We start from the raw sequence: 20224 nt of genomic DNA, 5'->3' as shown, positions 1-20224 counted from the left end.
ATGTCAATGTTTTGCCAAAGATCCTTGTAATAGAAACTTTGTTTTTTTTATTGAAATTATTGCTAATTTCGTGTTTGTGAGGCATGATTAGTTGTATGTTGAAGGCTTAGGCAGATTGGAAAAAAGAATGATGTAGGTCATTTTACTTATCGCATCTTTTTGTACCATTGCCTGGTTTTCTCAACTGTGCTTAAAAAAAAATATTATAAAGGACCTATATAAACAAGATGATGCATATGTATGAATGAGACTTTCCACTTGGTACTGTTTGGGAAATTTCGGTTCAGATATGAATTAGTTTCATGGACAATCACCCCCCCCACCCCACCCCCAGGCTGGGTGTCCCCCCTAAATTGCACCACCTTTAAGTTTTGCTGCACGGATACCAAATTTAATGATTGAGAGATTCTTCATTTCCATGATGCAGCAAGTCAGATTTGAATGAGGAAGAATTTTCTAGGTTCCATTCAACTGTGAAGCATGGTGATATTGTTGGTGTCAAAGGGTTTCCACGTTTGTGATGTTACTACAATTGGGTAGTTACTAACACCTTTTGAATTTTATATATATATATATATATATATATATATATATATAGCTGCTCCTTATTGTATCAACAACGCTATTTAGATTTGATGTTGAATATGGAGGTTCGACAAATTTTTGAGACAAGAACTCGGATCATTAAATATATTCGGCACGTTCTTGAAAATCTTGATTTCTTGGAGGTTAGTTGAGTAAACTTAGGAAATGAAGGAAAGTGTATGATTTTACATTTTGAGCGCGTTTATATATATATATATATATATATTAGTTCATCTTTCATGTGTTTTATCTATGTTTGGTGGTTGAGAAAACAAAGGAAAGTAATAGGAACATACAGACAAAGAAAAGTGTAGAATTTTACATTTTGAGTGTTTTATTTCTTTACTTTAAATTAGTTCATTTTTTTTGTGTTTTTCTCTGTTAGTTGTTTAGAAAATAAAGGGAAGCGTGCTTTTTGACTGCTTTGATATTTTAGTTTTACTGTGGAAAAGATCTTTGAAAGAATGCCAGTAGTTGCACCCTAGGTATATATGAATCTAGGTTTTGCTAGCTAGGTCCCAATTTTTATAAATATATATAAACCCATGATTCGCAGATTCAGTATCTGAATTTTTGTTTTTTGGTTTTCTGTAACACTTGTAGTCCCTGATTAATGTAAGATTTAGCTTAATTTATTTTTGGATGAATAGATTTAGCTTAATTTTGTTAGTTGGATGATGCACAGTACTGATTTTTCATTGATTGAATCTATGTCAAAGGCAAAGGGTAAAGAAAAAGAGGAGCTTGCTGAGACAATGGATAAGCTAAATATTGAGGGATCATCATCTGGCCAGGCTGGGACTTCGTCAACCAACTTCAAGAGAAAACCAGTTATCATCATTGTTGTAGGGATGGCAGGTGATTAAATTAACCCTAATCGGTTTTGTTTAAAAGTATTATTGGTTGTCTTTTCGTTGATTTATATGGGTTTGGATTTTTGGGAACTTTGTGGTATGTTTACTGTTTGGAGATAAAGACTGAAAGATGTTATACGGATTTTCTTATGTTGGATGTTGCCTCTTGTGCTGGCATTCAACAAGACTGATGTGGCTCAACATCAATTTGCCTTGGAGGTTTGTTTTTACTTGACCCTTCAAGTACATAATTTACGTTGAAGTTACATTATTTAAACCCCTGTGCTTCTAGCTTTCTAGTTACCCCAAAAAAAAAAAAGTACTGATGCTTCTGTTTGCTGATAAATTTTGAATATTTCTTATGTTGGTGAACCTTTGGAACTAAACCCCAAAGTGAAAACTAACAATTTCATTAGTCAAGCAAGTAATATTAATATCAATATGTTTAGATCTTTTGAAGTCTATATACTAATTGGGACTTCGTTTCAGTGGTCTAGAATTTGGGGTTTCACACAACATATTTCCATTTCTGATTTTCTACAATGTGTCAGTTTTCTTTTACTTGTAATTGTTTTAAGTAGAGTGTTCATTGTATATATTTTTTATTCAATAAAACTTTGATTACCGTATATTAAAAAAAAAAAAGACTTATTCAGGTACCCAGTCTGTTTGGTGCATTGAGAAGCTAAATTAGGGTAAACTCATTAGTGTTTGGGATCTTTTTAGCCTAGTTGAATTTGTATTACACAAAGCTGTGCGTTTTCTATCATGCCAAATTTTGTTAGTGGTTCTAACAGAAAAATATAATGTTCATTTCTATCATGTTTGATTGCCAAGGTTATTTTGGAATTCTACCTCAGCTGGTTAGTCTTTTTTATTTATTTTTAAAAATTATTCTAAATATTTTTGCTCCTTTCTTTTCAAAGCCAAATGATGAAAAAAGAAAGAAAAAGTAAATATCCTTAATTCTCTCCACTTCTCATATTTTCTGAAAATTTAAATTTGACTCTTCATTTTGCCTCTTTTAAACCAAGTATTTGGTATGATGGTCTAAATCTGATTCTGCAGCTGTTTTCTCACCCTTTGCTTGGGACACTAATTTTTTCTCCATTCCCTTTATCGTCTAGTTAACTTGCATATATATACAAGCAGATTTTGTTTTGTATTTATATCCTTGTCTTGAATGCTGATGTGCATGCAGTGGATGGATGACTTTGAGGCCTTTCACGCAGCAGTAAGTTCAGACAGCTCATACACATCAACTCTAACTCAGAGCCTTGCCCTTGTGCTGGATGAGTTCTACAAGAATTTACGGTCAGTTGGTGTGTCTGCTGTTTCTGGTGCTGGAATTTACGGTCAAGGCCATTGAAGCAAGTGCCGAGGCTGATCTTGACAAGAGATGGGCAGAGAAGCAACGTTTGGAGGAAGATCGCAGGAAGGAGAACTTCGATAAATTGAGGAAGGATATGGAGAAATCTAGGGGAGAAACTGTTGTCTTGAGCACTGGTCTGAAGGACAAAGGAGATAGGAGTAAAACCATGATGGATGAGGAAGATGAAGAAATAGAAGATGATGATGATGATGATTATGAGATCCCTATGATGATGAAGATGCTATAGATGAGGATGAGGATGAAGATGAAGAAGTTTCCAAATTCTCCTTTTAGTACAGCTACAATGCTAACAAAATTTTCTTGAAGCAAAACTTTGTATAGAATTTTCACTAGTGACTAATGTACTAAACCACTGATTTAACGGCATATAGTTTTGCATAACGTGTGATTTTAGACTTAAATTAGTGTTTTAATAATGTGTAGAGACTTTGCCTCTAGTAATTTCCAAATGTAATCCAAAGGCTAAGATTTTAGACATTTGCAAAAATGGTGGTTGAGAGAGTGAACATTTCATTGTTGCTAATCAAAATTATGTCAATGTTGATAGTCATATGTTCTCTTACATTTTTATATATATATATTTTTTTTCCTTCTTCATAGATGGTTTTTTTTAGTTTTCTTAACAAAATATTGTGCTTTGCATTGCAAGATTGTTTTAGGAATTTTGCACCAAAATGTGTCATGCTCTGTGGATCATCTTTCTTGTATATAAATGGAAATTTTTTTCCCCAAATCCCCTGTTTTTGTAGGCTCTCGGCCTAAACAGGGGATTTGGGGAAAAAAAATTTCCCCAGCTAGAACTCGAGTCTTCAAGACTCGAGTTCCACTGGGGAAATTTTTTCCCCCAAATCCCCTGTTTTTGTAGGCTCTCGGCCTAAACAGGGGATTTGGGGAAAAAAAATTCCCCAGCTGGAACTCGAGTCTTAAAGACTCGAGTTCCACTGGGGAAATTTTTTTTCCCCCAATCCCCTGTTTTTGAAGGCTCTCGGCCTAAACAGGGGATTTAGGGGGAAAAAATTCCCCAGCTGGAACTCGAGTCTTAAAGACTCGAGTCTTAAAGACTCGAGTTCCACTGGGGAAATTTTTTCCCCCAAATCCCCTGTTTTTGTAGGCTCTCGGCCTAAACAGGGGATTTGGGGAAAAAAAATTTCCCCAGTGGAACTTTGAAGGCTCTTGGCCTAAACAGGGGATGGGGGGGAAAAAAATTCCCCAGCTGGAACTCGAGTCTCAAAGACTCGAGTTCCACTAGGAAATTTTTTTTTCCCCAAATCCCCTGTTTTTGAAGGCTCTCGGCCTAAACAGGGGATTTGGGGGAAAAAAATTCCCCAGCTGGAACTCGAGTCTTAAAGACTCGAGTTCCACTGGGGAAATTTTTTTTCCCCCAATCCCCTGTTTTTGAAGGCTCTCGGCCTAAACAGGGGATGGGGGGGAAAAAAATTCCCCAGCTGGAACTCGAGTCTCAAAGACTCGAGTTCCACTGGGAAATTTTTTTTTCCCCAAATCCCCTGTTTTTGTAGGCTCTCGGCCTAAACAGAGTATTTGGGGAAAAAATTTCACCAATGGAACTTGAGTTTTTGAGACTCGAGTTTCATTGTGGAAATTTTTTTTTTCACTCCTCTGTACATACAATACTGCTGATAGGTAAAGCAGAAACGGGAAAATTGCTGAGAATGTGATCTATAAACAGTCATTGAGAGGCAGAGAAGCCGAGAATGTAAATGCACTTAAATTACATCGAAACGTGCTCTCAATAGGGACCAAACTATAGAAAATTTTACAGTCTCTGCATAAACAGGGTTTTACAATGGAAATGCACCTACATCGCAGCAGAAAGACATTCTTAATTCTGTGAATTCTAAACATGCCCAACCACGCTTAATTTGCAGTTCTAACCATACTACTCAAATCACAATCTTCATAAAGGTACATTGGATTAAGAATTACAAGTACATTCAACAAAAGCCAAAAAGTTCACATAGCCAATACAACGTAGTCACTTTTCCTAAGATCGTCGGTCCACATGACAAAAACGTCATCCATGGAAGCATGCCTGAAAAACATAGAGTAATCACGTTAGGAGACAATATACTAAACAATAAGTAAACATGGAATGAATAACAATTATTTAACCGATGCATAACTTTTTGCCATCTACCTACCTAGTCTGGAACATGACCGCTGGTGGAAGCGCCACGGGACTGCGGACATTTTCTGCGGTTATGCCCGGAAACATGACACAGTCCACATGTCTGCTTGGGTTGACTCTCTATGAAATCTGCATCCTCCCTCCGCCATCCCGGTTCTCGATTCTTATTCCTTACCCCATCCATCTCATTCCTTATTCTCGACTTCACTGGTCGACCTTTAGCCCGCAACAATGCTGGATTAGGCAACCACTTTGGCCCTATGGGATCCCGCCACAACGACTGCGACTTTGGAATCACAAATGCATGCTCATAAGTGTTAAGGGCATTGTTCAAGCCATAACATGGGTGAATATATGCGGTCGAATCAATATGTAAATAGTCACATACTCTAATTGCATGTGAACAGGGGATCCCTATGTTTTGCCATTTCCCACAACTGCATTTTTTTTCCTGTAACCGAACTTCATAACTGTGGTTTCCCCCTCCTGCGCTACATGTGTTGAGTTGGGTAACTACTTGAAATATCAGCTCTTCATTGCTAAATGGCTTGAGATAATGTTTCTCGGATTTACACTTATTTGCATCCCACGTACGATTGGCATATTCACTCCATTTCTTACCCTCTGAGAACTCAAAATGGTATTCTTTACGCCGGTCATGGAAATATTGAACAAGTTTGTTCCAAGTGAACTCAACTAATGCGGCAATAGGAAGACCTCGTGCACCTTTTAGTACACCATTGAAACACTCTGATATATTGGTTGTCATTGCCCCAAAACGTCTCCCACCATCATGTGACTGGCTCCACATATCCACAGACTCGCCCATTAGGTATGTGTATGGAAGATAATCTTGATTCTTTTCCTTGCCATCCTTCCCCGTCACCTTCTTCTTATTCCTAATGGCCTCAATTTCCACCTGCTTAATGGACTCCATTATGGCATCAAATTTCACCACCTGAGTAGCATATCCCGCTTTCAACGCCGTTGACTTTAGAGTTGAGTTCTGAAAATGGGTGTTGAAGTTGCTAACAACATGTCGAAGGCAATATCTATGAAATACTGGTGTACTTCCATCTTCCCTTCTAGGCCAGTTTGCAATGGCGTTTTTGATACCGAGATGTCGGTCAGAAATTATGCAAATGCCTTCCTTAGGTATCACGTGGCCAATCGTATCTCGGAGGCACTGTAAAAACCACCTCTAACTGGACCCTGACTCACAATCCACAACAGCAAACGCGAGAGGGAATACCTTGTTGTTAGCGTCAGTTGCCATTGCGACCAACAACTTTCCCTGATATTTACCATACAGATGGGTCCCATCAATACTGATAACCGGCTTGCAGTATTTGAATCCTGATATGCATGGACCGAAAGACCAAAACACATAATGCAACAATACGGCGTCATCTTCATCGGTGGATGTGATACGATAGAACACTTGGGTAGTCGGGTCCTAATCAATATATGCCATTAGCAATTTTTGCAATCTTTGGTAAGACTCTTCCCAATTCCCAAACATCATCGCAATCGCCTTTTGTTTCGCATCCCATACCTTGTAGTAAGAAGGCTTCTGCCCACTATATTTCGTCTCTATCATGGATCTGAGATGCTTAACTGGGGTAGTGTGATCCTCACATAACTTCTTATGGATGTCTGATGCAATAAAATTACAACTCATCATTCTACCATCATTTCGCACCCCAGTCACTATACACGTGTGAGGACCCACATACACGGTGACCATCCATAGTTTGTGGAGATCGGGCTTCATAACTGCGCAGACATACCACTTGCATGACTCATGCACGCATTTTGCACAAAGTTTTTTCGTCGTCGACCTAATGATCGTAAAATGTTTGTTTTCCTTGAGGGCACAAATTGTTAATACGTGCTTCACCTCCTCTTTATTGGCAAAAGTCAACCCTTTGCACAAATTCATCCCCTCTTTCCAAGTAGACACAAATGGCATATCAATATGTGAAGGATCAACCATATGTTCCCAAGTATTTGCAGAGAATGACAATGCAGGAGGTGCGTAGGCAGGGATTGTATTCGTAATGTTTTGGACACTAATGACATTGTCTACATAAGGTTCACTACCATCCAATGTCTGATCGTCATCAATGTCCCTCTCAAAGTCCCCAAGGTCTCTGCCAATCGTGTCTTCATACTCATCTCTATCTACAAAATCTTCACCATTAATGGCAATATTCTCATCAACATAGTCGTCATCATCATCGTCATCATCATTGTTAATGGCAGTAGTCTCATCAACATAGTCATCATCATCATCATCATCATCATCATCATCATCATCACCATCAACATGAACATCACCATCGGCATGAACATAATCATCCTCTACATGTGTAGAATACTCATATTGAGCATCTGGAACCATAACCTGTAAGCTTGTAGTCGTTTGTTGGATATCCTCTTCCCAAACTGCACGTGGCTCCAATTGTATGTACAACTCAATGTTAGTTACTTCACCTATTCTTTCCAACTTGTCAAACATGATCTTTACATGTTTGTCTGTTTCTATCACCATATACTTGTAATTAATCCGATGCTTCAAGATTTCGTTTGGCATACGATAAGTAATTTGTATGTTGTGTATAGCAGGATTCTCACACAACTCTTCCATGATAATCTTCTTCAATTCGTCAAGGGTCTTCAACCTACGATCAATTTGGGTATAATAGGTCTTTATACCCGGCCCTTCAAATGGCAATCCCTTGTTAGCATTGACATTCTTAAGCGGACCACCGTGGTATAGGATTATATCAATTTCAGGCATTGTGAACCTGTTCAAGTCAAGTTACTATGTTAGTTAGTTGATAACAAGAACACAATTTAACAAGAACACAATTTAATCAACTAACACACACAGACAATTAAAACTAACGAACCATCCAGTTATTTCACCAGTACATGCCCACAGGTCCAGACAACAGCAATAACCACCCAACCTTAGTTGCAAAACATTGGAGTCGCCTATTGATACTCAACAAACTAATTAAGGTAGATCTTATGTAAACATATGGTTCTGATCCAGACTTTAGAACAGAAATATAAGTTACCACACTCAAAACCTTAGACCATCGCTTGGCAAGTAATATACCATAATACAAGTTAAAAACATGGTATGAGCATTACTCTAAACTGTTTATGATTAGTCATAAGGCTCAGTCATGATAACAATTCCAATGTTAAGATTTTCATCAAAGGCAGAAAACTAATGATATCACCTAATTCCTTTACCATAGTCCGTACAATTCTAAATAAAACTTATATTTCTTAGCTTTCAAACAAGCCTTAGTTTTCCACTAACCTGATCAACATAAAAAGATCAAATAATTCTCAAATGTCATTTCCAAATACCAAATCGTTTCCAAAATGACCAATTCCTTATACAGTCATGTATTGTAGGTAACCACATTTTAAGATATTATGATACCCATTCATTCCATTCAATCACTACACATTTCATACCCAAAATAATGATGAATAAAGTCAAAAATAATTGTAACACACAAAATGGGCAAATAAATACTCAAAAAATTAACACTAACAAAACAAACTTCTATAACACACAATATAAGTAAATTAACTAAGTTATGTCAACTATGTACAAAATAATTAGTCAAACTCTTTAACCCACACCCATAGACAACTAATACCCAACTACAATGACAATCAAATTATGCAAACCCTTACCTGAGATATCAATTTGTTGAGAGGGAAGAGCAGTGAGAGAGGCAGTGTGATGAGTGAGAGTGAGAGGCAATGTGGTGTAGGAGTTATGGGTGAGTGAGAGTTAGTGAGGGTAAGAGTTAGTGAGGCTGAGAGACTCAGTGAGGATACTCTGTTTTTGGGTGAGAAGGCTGTGTAGAATGTTAGAAAGTGTGTTATACGGGCTGAGTGTTCAGAGTGCTCTGTTTTAATAATTTTCCCCAGTAGAACTCGAGTCTATAAGACTCGAGTTACTTGCATTTTTACCCCCACGAACGTAAAGTGCTGTAGCTGTAGTGGGTAATTTAATTTTTAGGATCTCGAGTCTTTAAGACTCGAGATCCTTGTATTTTTATTTAATTTATTTAAGTACACAAAATAAATTAAATAAATTTGGTTAAATAAAATTTGTTTAAAAACTCAAGGATCTCGAGTCTTCAAGACTCGAGATCCTTGTATTTTTATTTAATAAATAAATTAAATAAAATTTGGTTAAATAAAATTTGTTTAAAAATTCAAGAATCTCGAGTCTTTAAGACTCGATATCCTTGTATTTTTATTTAATTTACGTTCACAAAATAAATTAAATAAAATTTGGTTAAATAAAATTTGTTTAAAAATTCAAGGATCTCGAGTCTTTAAGACTCGATATCCTTGTATTTTTATTTAATTTATTTCGTACACAAAATAAATTAAATAAAATTTGGTTAAATAAAAGTCGGAATAAAATTCAAGGATCTCGAGTCTCAAAGACTCGAGATCTAGGTGGCAACATTGTCCACGTCAGTCGGAATAAAATAACGGAAAGCGAGTATTTGAAGGTCGAGTTTTTTAAGTGGATCTCGATTTTTTGAAACTCGAGATGCTATTTTCCAAAATTGTTTCAAACGTTGTCTAACTTACAAAATAGAAAGGCTGAAGGAGGTTATTTCGCTCAAAACCTCCATTTTTTTTCTTCCTTCAGGCGCAGTTCTTCCCTCTTCTTCTTCTTCTTCTTTATTTCTTTTCTGTTTCTTTCTTTCTTTAAATCTTCATTTGCCTCTTCGCGAGACCCATTTTCTGTGAGAACGATCCAGGAAGAAGCATTTGGGCGGTGGAGAGGAAGAATTGAAAACAAAATTTCTGCCGCAACTATCCGTGAGTGAGTTGTGTATTTGTGGGTTGTAATTGGTGTTTTTGAGGGTTGTGATTGTGGGTTTGTGGTGTTCTGTGTGTTGTCGAGAAAAAAAAAATCTAAAGAATGAGTTAAATCAAAGAAAAGGAAGATGGGTTTGTGGTCACTCTGGGTCTGCCATGGGATGGTGGGTTTGTCAAGGAAGATGGGTTTGGTTGAGAGAGAAATACCACCTCCTCGACTCTGCAACCCAGACCAGCTCCTCGCCTTGTGGACCAAGACCGTGAGTAAGTTTGTTGAAGCCATGGAAACTGGAACCAAAGATTCTGGGCAGGCCGAAGACAAAGAGAGCTCGAACAAAACCAAGTGTGTTATGAATATACAAGGGTACCCAGTAAAGGGTTTGTCAATCGCAGGCCATGAAACCTGCATAATTTTCCCTTCTCTCAATATAGCCTTTGATATTGGTCGCTGTCCCCACCAAGCTATACAACAAGACTTTCTCTGTATCTCCCATGCCCACATGGACCACATTGTGAGTGTGTTCTGTGCTTTGCTTACCATTTTTTTTTTTCTTTCTCTTTGTATTGCAAAATTTTGACTTTTCAAAATTTTGACTTTTTTTTTTTCATTCTTTGTGCCTTTTGTGTTCTGGGTTTTTGTTGAATTTAGTTTTGTATGCACTGTTCTGTATTGGGCCAGTTCGAGTTTTTGACAATTTAGTGTGGTTAGATGGTAAATACTAGGTAACTGCTTGTGTAATTTTTGTTTTTTTGTTTTCTTTTATTGGGTTTGGGATATATGTGCTAGTAGTGTGATGATTTGTAGTGTTGTGTGGAACATTGTGGAGCTTTTATTGTTGTTTTGGTACTGGGTTTTGAATGAGTTTGGAACTAAAAGTAGTTGAAGATATATTCACTGTTTAGTGTTGTACTACAAGATGACTAAGAGCTGAAGAACTCTACTTTAGTGCCTAGATAGATTCATTTGATGCATCACGTCATTGGATAGATGTAAAAGATAGGTTTCTGTTTTTTAATTGTGTGCATTGTAATGGATCTTTTGACTATTATCTAATGTTATGGCATATTTTTCTATGTCTATCAATGCAAACAATTTTTGAATTTCTCACATAGTCTGAATATAGAATTTAAACATATCAAACAGTTCCAACCTCCCTGCTCCCATTCTTCCAGAAAGAAAAATCATGAAAAAAGGGGTTTTCTCCTATTTTCATGGCATTATTTATCAAAATTTCCATGAAATTCATTTAATCTGGATTTTGATACTTTCACAAGTTTTAGCTGATTTTAAACTTCTAAATTATGTCTTTTAAGTCTCACTAAAGAGATTAATTAGTATAGATTACACATGGACTCTTTTTCTTGAGTTCTACTTATAACTTAATATCTTGAAAGGGAGGACTCCCCATGTATGTTGCAACTCGTGGCTTATACAGAATGAAGCCCCCAACAATCATTGTACCAACATGTATAAAAGCAGATGTAGAACAACTCTTTGAGGTGCACAGAAGAATGGACCAATCAGAGCTGAAGCATAATCTAATTGGCTTGGATGTTGGTAATGGCTGATCTTGAATTGAATTCTTTCATCAACTGAAAATGTTGGTCTCTTCTGCTCTCCTTTCGCATAATGTAGTTTTAAGTAAGCTTATAGAACTTTTATTTTCAGGAGAAGAGTTTTATTTGAGAAAAGACCTTAAAGTAAGAGCTTTTAAGACGTACCATGTCATTCCAAGCCAGGTATCTTTATTAGTTGTAATTTTTTTTCTCTTATGGCTTTCCATTCAGATGCTGATGAATTAGTATATACTTTGAGCCATTTTTAGTATTTATTGACTGTGAATGATTCATGACAGGGTTATGTAGTTTACTCTGTAAAACAGAAACTTAAGCAGGAGTACATTGGCCTTCCTGGGAACGAGATTAAGAATTTGAAGTTATCAGGTGTGGAGGTCTGTCTTGATAGTTGCCTTCATAAACTTCTTACTGATACTATGTGATTGGAAATTTGCTTCCTTTACATTCTGGGGGACCTTTATATTGCAATTTTTTATAGATTATTTATAAATAAATTGCACTTTTTTATGCAACTGTGCTACCACTTATTGACTGTGTTAGAATTATGTTTAAGTGATTAAACTCACCATTTTCTAATAGCTTAAGCTTTTGGGACAATCGGTAATTTAACATGGTATCAAAGCAGGAGATTCTGAGTTTGATCCCTGTCTTCACTCTATCTCCCATTTAAAATGTTAAATTCCCACTTGTTGGGCTCCCACTTACTAAGGGGAAGTTTAGGCCCCAAGTGAGGGGAAGTTTAGGCCCCAAGTGAGGGGAAGTGTTAGAATTATGGTTAAGTGATTAAACTCATCATTTCTTAATAGCTTAAGCTTTTGGGACAATCGGTAATTTAACAAACTGCAATATTCTTCCTTTCCCCTGTTAATTTGATATGGAGAGAACTAGAAGTGGGATGTGAGAAAATAGCCATGACCATGAGTAAAAGCAGTAGACAGTATCCCAAAATTTATCATTTTCGCCTGCTTTCATTCCAAAGTTTAAAAATCCATGTATAGCATCCGCAGTTGGAAGATATGCTGTACTGTTTTGAATATTGGGTTTTCTTTTCTGTTATCATGTGTTATTTCATTGTATGCAATTTTTTTTTTTGGTTGAAATATGTTTGGAATATGGAAAATAAGCTTAGAGTTTTATGGGGCGTTGTTTGAGTTTCAAGACATACATTTTTGGCTTTTGCTACATCAAGGAATTATATTGAAACCTCAGAACATGTTTTATGTAAAAGGTTCAGCAATTATATTGAAACCTCAGAACATGTTTTAATAGATGTTTGCTTTGGAAAGTTCTACCATTTTACCTAATATCTAGCTGGGCTTCTATTTTCCTCTTTTATTTTTAATGCTCAGAAGGTTTTGACATTTTTTTTTTTTTGTTAATATGGCCTTATTGTTTTTGAAATTTATGTCCCTGTCTCTACCAACCTTGCTCTTTATTTTATTTATTTATTTTTTCTTTATTATAATATATTAAACAAGGCTGGGACTGTTTATTTGCAGATTACATACACTGTGACAGTACCTGAAATTGCTTTCACTGGAGATACCATGTCCGACTTCATAGTTGACCAAAATAACATTGATGCCTTGAGATCAAGAATTCTAGTTATGGAGGTGCATTTACTTTGATTATGCTGTGTTACTTTACATATACTTTGACATTTTGGTATATCAAGGTTTAATTTTATCAGACCATTTTTAACTTCTTGCACCAGTTGTAGTTTTACAGTCAAAGGTAACTGTGATCAAACTTATCAGAAAATAAGGATAAGAAAAGAATGGAGTAACTCTGGTCGCTAACTTGCTGTTTGTTTTTGTAGTCTAGAGTGATATAAATGTGGCGTCTTTTCTTTATAATATAATCTTTAGTCGGTGTCTTCTGGTGGCTTGCAATTGAACATATTGCACTGTAATTAATGAGAGGTGGATTTGTGATAGATTGCTATTCTCAAAACTCAATAACACACACTTGCTTTAGATCATGTAGACCAAATGAGAGGAAGTGTCAACTGAAAATTTCCCCTTTTTTCCCCATTTTGTGGTATTAAATATTGATCACTCATGCAATTTGGCTCATGCAGATACCAGGTCAACAAGAGTATCTCATTAACACTTCTGTGTGTAAATAGAATACAAAAGCATGTATTAACAGACACATGCACAAAGTCACTCATATTTACCATCTACATAGGTTGTACTGCTCAAAATTGTTGGGAGCATCTGTCATGGTTTGCATTGTGGGTGAGGCCCTTATTAATTGTTTACATAATCTTTTCATGCAGTGCACCTTTGTTGATAACTCTGTTCAAGTGGAGGGTGCAAGAGATTACGGACACACACATATATCTGAGGTTTAGTTGTTAAACTCTTCTTTTGGAAACTATCATGCTGCATGCACTTCCTTATTGGCCTGTGTCTTGTCTGATGCACCTTCCTGGGTTTCTTATTGTGTTTTTGTTATGAGATTTTACCAGATAATAGGTCATGCAGAAAGATTTGAGAACAAAGCAATTCTTCTAATACACTTTTCAGCTCGTCATACAGCTGAGGTACTATATAAAGCAATTCTTTTGCCTAATTTATTCTTAAAGTCTCCTCAGTGGATCAGTCACAGGGTTACAACCCACATAATGAGTTCTTGATACTCTTCTAGCAGCAAATCAGTTCTATCAGCAAGATATTATCTCTTCTATTTGATCAACCCCCCACTACCAAGAAGTGAACTAACTCATTGGTTGCCATATAGCACAGAAGCATGGGCATGGGTGGTAATATTGACTAAAAAGAGTCGTCATCTGCTATTAAGCCTTCATACATTTAAAAAATTGACAGAGCAATAGTGTGTGTGATAAACTTAGTAAATCATTGTGGGTGTATTGTATGGGATGGTCCAGTTGTATCTTATAAGGTCTTCCTTTTGTCTCCTTAATGGTAACTAGTTAAATTCCCGCACAATGTGCGGTGTAATTTATTATTAATTTTCTCCAATATTTCAATAAGTTTGCCAAGAATCTTGTAAGTTAATTGGTTGGCACCTCAATTTCCAATAGAGATATTCATGATTCATATCCCCAAACTATTGATGTATAAAATTTTTTTTGAATAATTTTACTTGTAAAAAATTGTAATCTTTAGTTATTTTATAGACAAAATAGAAATCATACTATGTGTGTGTGTTCACAAATTGAAAATTGCATGATATGGTGGTTAATATAGATAAGCATGTTTCATGCCTACTAAAAAAATGCATATATCCTTCAATTATTGTTTCTCATATAAATGTAGAAAAATTATATTAAACACACACACACACACACACACACACATATATATATATATATATATATTACATGTAACTGAAAGGAGTTAGGAAATTTAAAAAACTAAGATTTATTTTAGTGAATTCACAAACATTTAAATTTTTTTTATTGCTCGTGTCAATTGTTGTCAAAGCAACTAATCATGAGTAAGAATGTTATAATCTAAATTTATTATTATTATTATTCCAACTAAAAACTATCTCTTATATAGATTTATAAAAATAATCATATAAATTTATTTGATATAAATAATTAATGCACAACTATAGATAATTAATATAAGCATTTACTCTATTGGCTAATTTAATGAACTAATACTTTGATATAAATGCAAACTGTAGGGACTCGATTTTTAACGACCCATAGACGACGTTGGGCTCGTATGTAAAAGGCCCCAACAATATGATTTGTAGAGAGTGGGCCTGAAAGGCATGATCTTGGGCACAGGTGAGCGGTTTAGTCGTAGTTTCTACGGGAATTTTTGTATGGACAGGCTTGGCTTGACTAGCTAAACCCTTCATTAGCAAGGGTTGTAAGACTTAGGCTTCACCGCCCCCCCCCCCCCCCCCTCTAGCTTTGTTTTCTTCTTCTTTTATACTAGTGTTTCATTCCCCTTATTGTGTCCACGTGTTAGTTTTACTTTTTGGGGTGCAGGTCTGTCCAGTCAACCCATACCTAGAGTGGTTGGGGGTTGCTGGAAAAGCACAAGGGCATGAGTTTGAGTATGGGCTTGTCAGATGCAGGATTCTGTATTACTGTGTTGGTGGCCTTTTCCCTTACCCTGCCCCTGTACCGAGTTTGCTTCTTTTATCCAGGTGTTTTGGGAGGTGCTGAGCATAAGATCGTCCTCGGCCATATCCTCGTGCCCTTCTTGGGCTTTCATTAGGCGTCCTCGGAGACAGCTCTCCTTGGCTTAGGCCTTGGGCCCAAACGAGGAGTGGGCTTGGGCCACAAATTATCAGGCCCCACAATAGCCCCTCAAAATCCTGCTGCCCGACTTTAGTTGGGGAGGAGGGTTTTGATTATGTTGAGTTCTCATCATGACTCGCTCAGATTCTGTACTTCATCGATGTCTGTGCCTTTCCATTTGCATAGAAGATGCACCAAATTATAAGAGGCGCCCCTTTAACTTTTAGTCACGCGGCGTTCTTTGATATTACAATGCTCGAGACGTGCCTTCACGAGGATCTTTTAATTTTATGGTTGCAGATGGCGTTGGAGACTGAGCCAAGTCCTCCTTGTCCGTAGCGTTCCTTGGAACTCTGCATAAATCAAATATCTCCTCCTTTCCCTTTAAATAAGCAGGATAGGAGGTTACTCCTCTTACATACAAACCCTTCGGTTTTCTTCACAATCGTAATCCTTCAACCATAATTAGAGTCTCCATATCTAGTGCTTCCCACCCTTAGTGCAATATGCCTAAGGCACGTGTAGGGGTGAAGGAACTACACCCGCCACAGAGGCACCGGGTCCCTCCGAAACTCAAGGTGAGGTGGTCTGGACAGGGTAGACACAAACTCAAGATGATCTTCCATCTTGGTAAGGTGGGGATGGTATCTCTACCTCTTTTAGCCAAAATCCGAAGCAGGTACTGGTCGCGTCAGATCCTTGACACGTCAGAAGTAAGGTTTTCTGCCATCAGCGCCGTCTGCTCTATCGCGGGCGCGGTTATACGGAGGCTCCTCAACTTCCAGCTCCCGGCACCTTTTCTTCAACGGTGCTAGCCTGAAGTCAGGTTCCCTGCACCTTTTCTTCAACGGTGCAGGCCCCAAGTTGGGCTCTTTGGCTGCCTGAGTTATAGGCATGTAAAAGTGTTGAGGAATGGTTTTCTTGGACAACGTCTTGGAACAGCAGCCAACCTCTTCTCTGCACTTCTTCCTCGGCTTTCTCTTTATTCTCTTGTATCTTTCTTTTCGCTTATGTAGTTAGCTTTAGTATAAACTTATTCCAGCTTTTCATTGTACGCTATACTATTTCTTTGTCTTAATAAAAGATGAATTTATTTCTTTGTAAATACTTTTCCTTTCGGCAGCAATTACTTTGTGAACGGATGCGCTATGTATGTATCTTCCTTTAGTGATGCTTAAAGCAGGAAACCTTGAAACAGAACCTTACCAAATGAGATAATGGCTTAATGCCCCGTAATGCATGCGCGGCGACCATCCGAGAACGATAAATACTAAATATTCCCTCCGAGGGGGTTGCCGAGCAGTGAGGGGCTTTGGCCGTGTTTTGATAACACCTAACCCTATAACAATTGCACCCATTCCCTTGGTATCGAGGATCTGAAGGTAGGATGCGGATTTCAGTCGGTCTAGGAATTAACCCAACTATCAATGGGTAACTCTCATCTGGGGTAGACTCTTAGGGCCATATAACGTCCCGGCTGTGTCCAAACCCTGCACTTTTCCTCTTAAGTAGTTGGTTTCCCCAGAGGCTTGAGTCCGAGGACCATACAAGGCCTTGGTTCTGTCCAAAACTTGTGGTTTTTCTTCTAAGTAGTTGGTTTCCCCAGAGGCTTGAGTCCGAGGACCATACAAGGCCTTGGTTCTGTCCAAAACTTGTGGTTTTTCTTCTAAGTAGTTGGCTTCCCCAGAGGCTTGAGTCCGAAGACCATACAAGGCCTTGGTTCTGTCCAAAACTTGTGGTTTTTCTTCTAAGTAGTTGGTTTCTCCAGAGGCTTAAGTCCGAGGACCATACAAGGCCTTGGTTCTGTCCAAAACTTGTGGTTTTTCTTCTAAGTAGTTGGCTTCCCCAGAGGCTTGAGTCCGAGGACCATACAAGGCCTTGGTTCTGTCCAAAACTTGTGGTTTTTCTTCTAAGTAGTTGGCTTCCCCAGAGGCTTGAGTCCGAGGACCATACAAGGCCTTGGTTCTGTCCAAAACTTGTGGTTTTTCTTCTAAGTAGTTGGTTTCTCCAGAAGCTTGAGTCCGAGGACCATACAAGGCCTTGGTTCTGTCAAAAACTTGTGGTTTTTCTTCTAAGTAGTTGGTTTCCCCAGAGGCTTGAGTCCGAGGACCATACAAGGCCTTGGTTCTGTCCAAAACTTGTGGTTTTTCTTCTAAGTAGTTGGCTTCCCCAGAGGCTTGAGTCCGAGGACCATACAAGGCTTTGATTCTGTCCAAAACTTGTGGTTTTTCTTCTAAGTAGTTGGTTTCTCTAGAGGCTTGAGTCCGAGGACCATACAAGGCCTTGGTTCTGTCCAAAACTTGTGGTTTTTCGTCTAAGTAGTTGGTTTCCCCAGAGGCTTGAGTCCGAGGACCATACAAGGCCTTGGTTCTGTCCAAAACTTGTGGTTTTTCGTCTAAGTAGTTGGTTTCCCCAGAGGCTTGAGTCCGAGAACCATACAAGGCCTTAGTTCTGTCCAAAACTTGTCGTTTTTCTTCTAAGTAGTTGGTTTTCCCAGAGGCTTGAGTCCGAGGACCATACAAGGCCTTGGTTCTGTCCAAAACTTGTGGTTTTTCGTCTAAGTAGTTGGTTTCCCCAGAGGCTTGAGTCCGAGGACCATACAAGGCCTTGGTTCTGTCCAAAACTTGTGATTTTTCTTCTAAGTAGTTGGTTTTCCCAGAGGCTTGAGTCTGATGACCATACAAGGCCTTGGTTCTGTCCAAAACTTGTGGTTTTTCTTCTAAGTAGTTGGTTTCCTCAGAGGCTTGAGTCCGAGGACCATACAAGGCCTTGGTTCTGTCCAAAACTTGTGGTTTTTCTTCTATGGGACCTTGGCTTTAGGGGAGTTAGCTCCTTGGCCGTGCCCCTATAACCATCTGCGCGGCTGACGCTATAAAACGTAGCCCCTAGTCAAGGATCGTAGCCCCTAACGTAACTTTACGCTAGAACACCATAACCGGCTGGCAGAAATGACAAGGGAACTGTCTCGAACTATCGCCTATGCCAAGACACAAGCCCTTCCCACAGACGGCGCCAATTGTAGGGACTCGATTTTTAACGACCCATAGACGACGTTGGGCTCGCATGTAAAAGACTCCAACAATATGATTTGTAGAGAGTGGACCTGAAAGGCATGATCTTGGGCACAGGTGAGCGGTTTAGTCGTAGTTCCTACGGGAATTTTTGTATGGACGGGCTTGGCTTAACTAGCTAAACCCTTCATTAGCAAGGGTTGTAAGACTTAGGCTTCACTGCCCCCCCCCCCCCCCCCTTTTAGCTTTGTTTTCTTCTCCTTTTATACTAGTGTTTCATTCCCCTTTTTGTGTCCACGTGTTAGTTTTACTTTTTGGGGTGCAGGTCTGTCCAGTCAATCCATACCTAGAGTGGTTGGGGGTTGCTGGAAAAGCACAAGGGCATGAGTTTGAGTATAGGCTTGTCAGATGCAGGATTCTGTATTACTGTGTTGGCGGCTTTTTCCCTTGCCCTGCCCCTGTACCGAGTTTGCTTCTTTTATCCAGGTGTTTTGGGAGGTGCTGAGCATAAGATCGTCCTCGGCCATGTCCTCGTGCCCTTCTTGGGCTTTCATTAGGCGTCTTTGGAGACAGCTCTCCTCGGCTTAGGCCTTGGGCCCAAACGAGGAGTGGGCTTGGGCCACAAATTATTAGGCCCCACACAAACTTTGTTGATTTAGAATTCTAACTAAATAAAGAGAACTTCTAGGAATGCTTCACATGGCACAGCCTCATACTTTCTAACATGAGGTCTTTGTTTTTATATATAATATTGATATTGATTATATTGTTAATTTGGTACTTTGATTTGTCAGGAAATTCAACAAGTTGTATCTGCTTTGCCTTCACCTTTAGCAGGTCGAGTTTTTGTGCTCACAGAAGGTTTCTGATGGGAACTGGAGTAGTGTTTCTGTTTTGAGCACCTGAATGCTGTTGCCACTTTGGAGTTAGTAGATTCATGCAACCCCCACTACTAGCTCAGAAAACTGAGTTGGTGACATTGTGATTTTGAAGCTTGTGGGTTTATGTAGGCCCCCCAATTTTCAAGAAGAATTCCAGCAGGATGCTTAGTCGGGAATGTTCTTTAAAGCTTGTTGGTTTTCTTGAGATGCCATATCCATTTCTTCTTTTTCCCCGGGTGGCTGCGTGGGTGTGTAGAGGTAGGGGGGATTAAATTGGCTAAACATTGGTCCTCTCATTTGTCTCAATATACTGATTTTGATTGTTTTCATTCTGGCTCAACGCAATTACCTTTTGATACAATGTAGTAAGAGCACATTTTGTGTGTGACAACTGACTTAAGATCTCAAAAAAAATGATTCATAAAGCTGAGAAAGCTCATTTTGACGAATCAGTTGAGTGGTCGATTTGAATGCTTTTTGTCAATTAAAATGACTTGGGGATGTAACTCATAATACAGATAAGAGGAATGATGGGGAGGCAATATTTTTCATAATTGTTTATATGGTCTGTTGTAATTAAAATAACACCACTTTCACTTAGGTTAATCATTGTACATGACGGTAAAGCATTAAATTACTACTTTGACATTTACATACCATTGGAAAGGTAAAG

The 20224-nt window shown here is 38.3% G+C and overlaps 3 protein-coding genes and 1 pseudogene across 5 annotated transcripts; 2 read left to right on the top strand and 2 right to left on the bottom strand.

The window, feature by feature from the left end:
* The first annotated feature begins 1295 nt into the window (after positions 1-1295).
* On the top strand, positions 1296-3382 carry LOC126704318 (GPN-loop GTPase QQT2-like; annotated as a pseudogene).
* A 1064-nt stretch (positions 3383-4446) lies between these two features.
* LOC126703374 (uncharacterized) lies at positions 4447-6171 on the bottom strand. Its single transcript, XM_050402335.1, has 3 exons — positions 5937-6171; positions 4992-5897; positions 4447-4882 (listed from the first exon to the last, which is right to left on the bottom strand). The coding sequence occupies exon 2, from the start codon at positions 5805-5807 to the stop codon at positions 4992-4994; it is 816 nt and encodes a 271-aa protein (XP_050258292.1). The 5' UTR covers positions 5808-5897; positions 5937-6171; the 3' UTR covers positions 4447-4882.
* Positions 6172-6179: 8 nt separating this feature from the next.
* Positions 6180-8909, bottom strand: LOC126704317 (uncharacterized). Its single transcript, XM_050403314.1, has 3 exons — positions 8702-8909; positions 6534-7788; positions 6180-6434 (listed from the first exon to the last, which is right to left on the bottom strand). The coding sequence occupies exons 2-3, from the start codon at positions 7779-7781 to the stop codon at positions 6180-6182; spliced, it is 1503 nt and encodes a 500-aa protein (XP_050259271.1). The 5' UTR covers positions 7782-7788; positions 8702-8909.
* Positions 8910-9666: 757 nt separating this feature from the next.
* LOC126702791 (tRNase Z TRZ1-like) lies at positions 9667-20000 on the top strand. Of its 3 annotated transcripts, none has more exons than XM_050401647.1 (8): positions 9667-10365; positions 11249-11411; positions 11523-11593; positions 11710-11805; positions 12931-13035; positions 13713-13781; positions 13905-13979; positions 19465-20000. In XM_050401647.1, exons 1-8 carry the CDS (start codon positions 9982-9984, stop codon positions 19537-19539), a joined length of 1038 nt encoding a protein of 345 aa, XP_050257604.1. In that variant the 5' UTR covers positions 9667-9981; the 3' UTR covers positions 19540-20000. The 3 variants fall into 3 exon arrangements, with proteins under 3 accessions (XP_050257604.1, XP_050257603.1, XP_050257605.1); XM_050401646.1 differs by having other exon boundaries at positions 12931-13044; XM_050401648.1 differs by lacking the exon at positions 11710-11805 and having other exon boundaries at positions 12931-13044.
* The last annotated feature ends 224 nt before the right edge of the window (positions 20001-20224 follow it).

Source organism: Quercus robur, chromosome 10 (assembly GCF_932294415.1).
Source record: "Quercus robur chromosome 10, dhQueRobu3.1, whole genome shotgun sequence".
NCBI lineage: Eukaryota > Viridiplantae > Streptophyta > Magnoliopsida > Fagales > Fagaceae > Quercus > Quercus robur.
Note: the sequence above shows the minus strand (reverse complement) of the source record. Positions and strands in the feature narration are given on the sequence as shown.

Coding starts and splice junctions, on each gene's coding strand:
- LOC126703374 (XM_050402335.1), bottom strand. CDS start 5,807: ATGGGCGAGTCTGTGGATATGTGGAGCCAGTCACATGATGGTGGGAGA.
- LOC126704317 (XM_050403314.1), bottom strand. CDS start 7,781: ATGCCTGAAATTGATATAATCCTATACCACGGTGGTCCGCTTAAGAAT. Junction 6,435..6,533: donor AGAAGCCTTCTTACTACAAG/GTATGGGATGCG, acceptor TATATTGATTAG/GACCCGACTACCCAAGTGTT.
- LOC126702791 (XM_050401646.1), top strand. CDS start 9,982: ATGGGTTTGTGGTCACTCTGGGTCTGCCATGGGATGGTGGGTTTGTCA. Junction 10,366..11,248: donor ATGCCCACATGGACCACATT/GTGAGTGTGTTC, acceptor ATATCTTGAAAG/GGAGGACTCCCCATGTATGT. Junction 11,806..12,930: donor TGAAGTTATCAGGTGTGGAG/GTCTGTCTTGAT, acceptor GTTTATTTGCAG/ATTACATACACTGTGACAGT.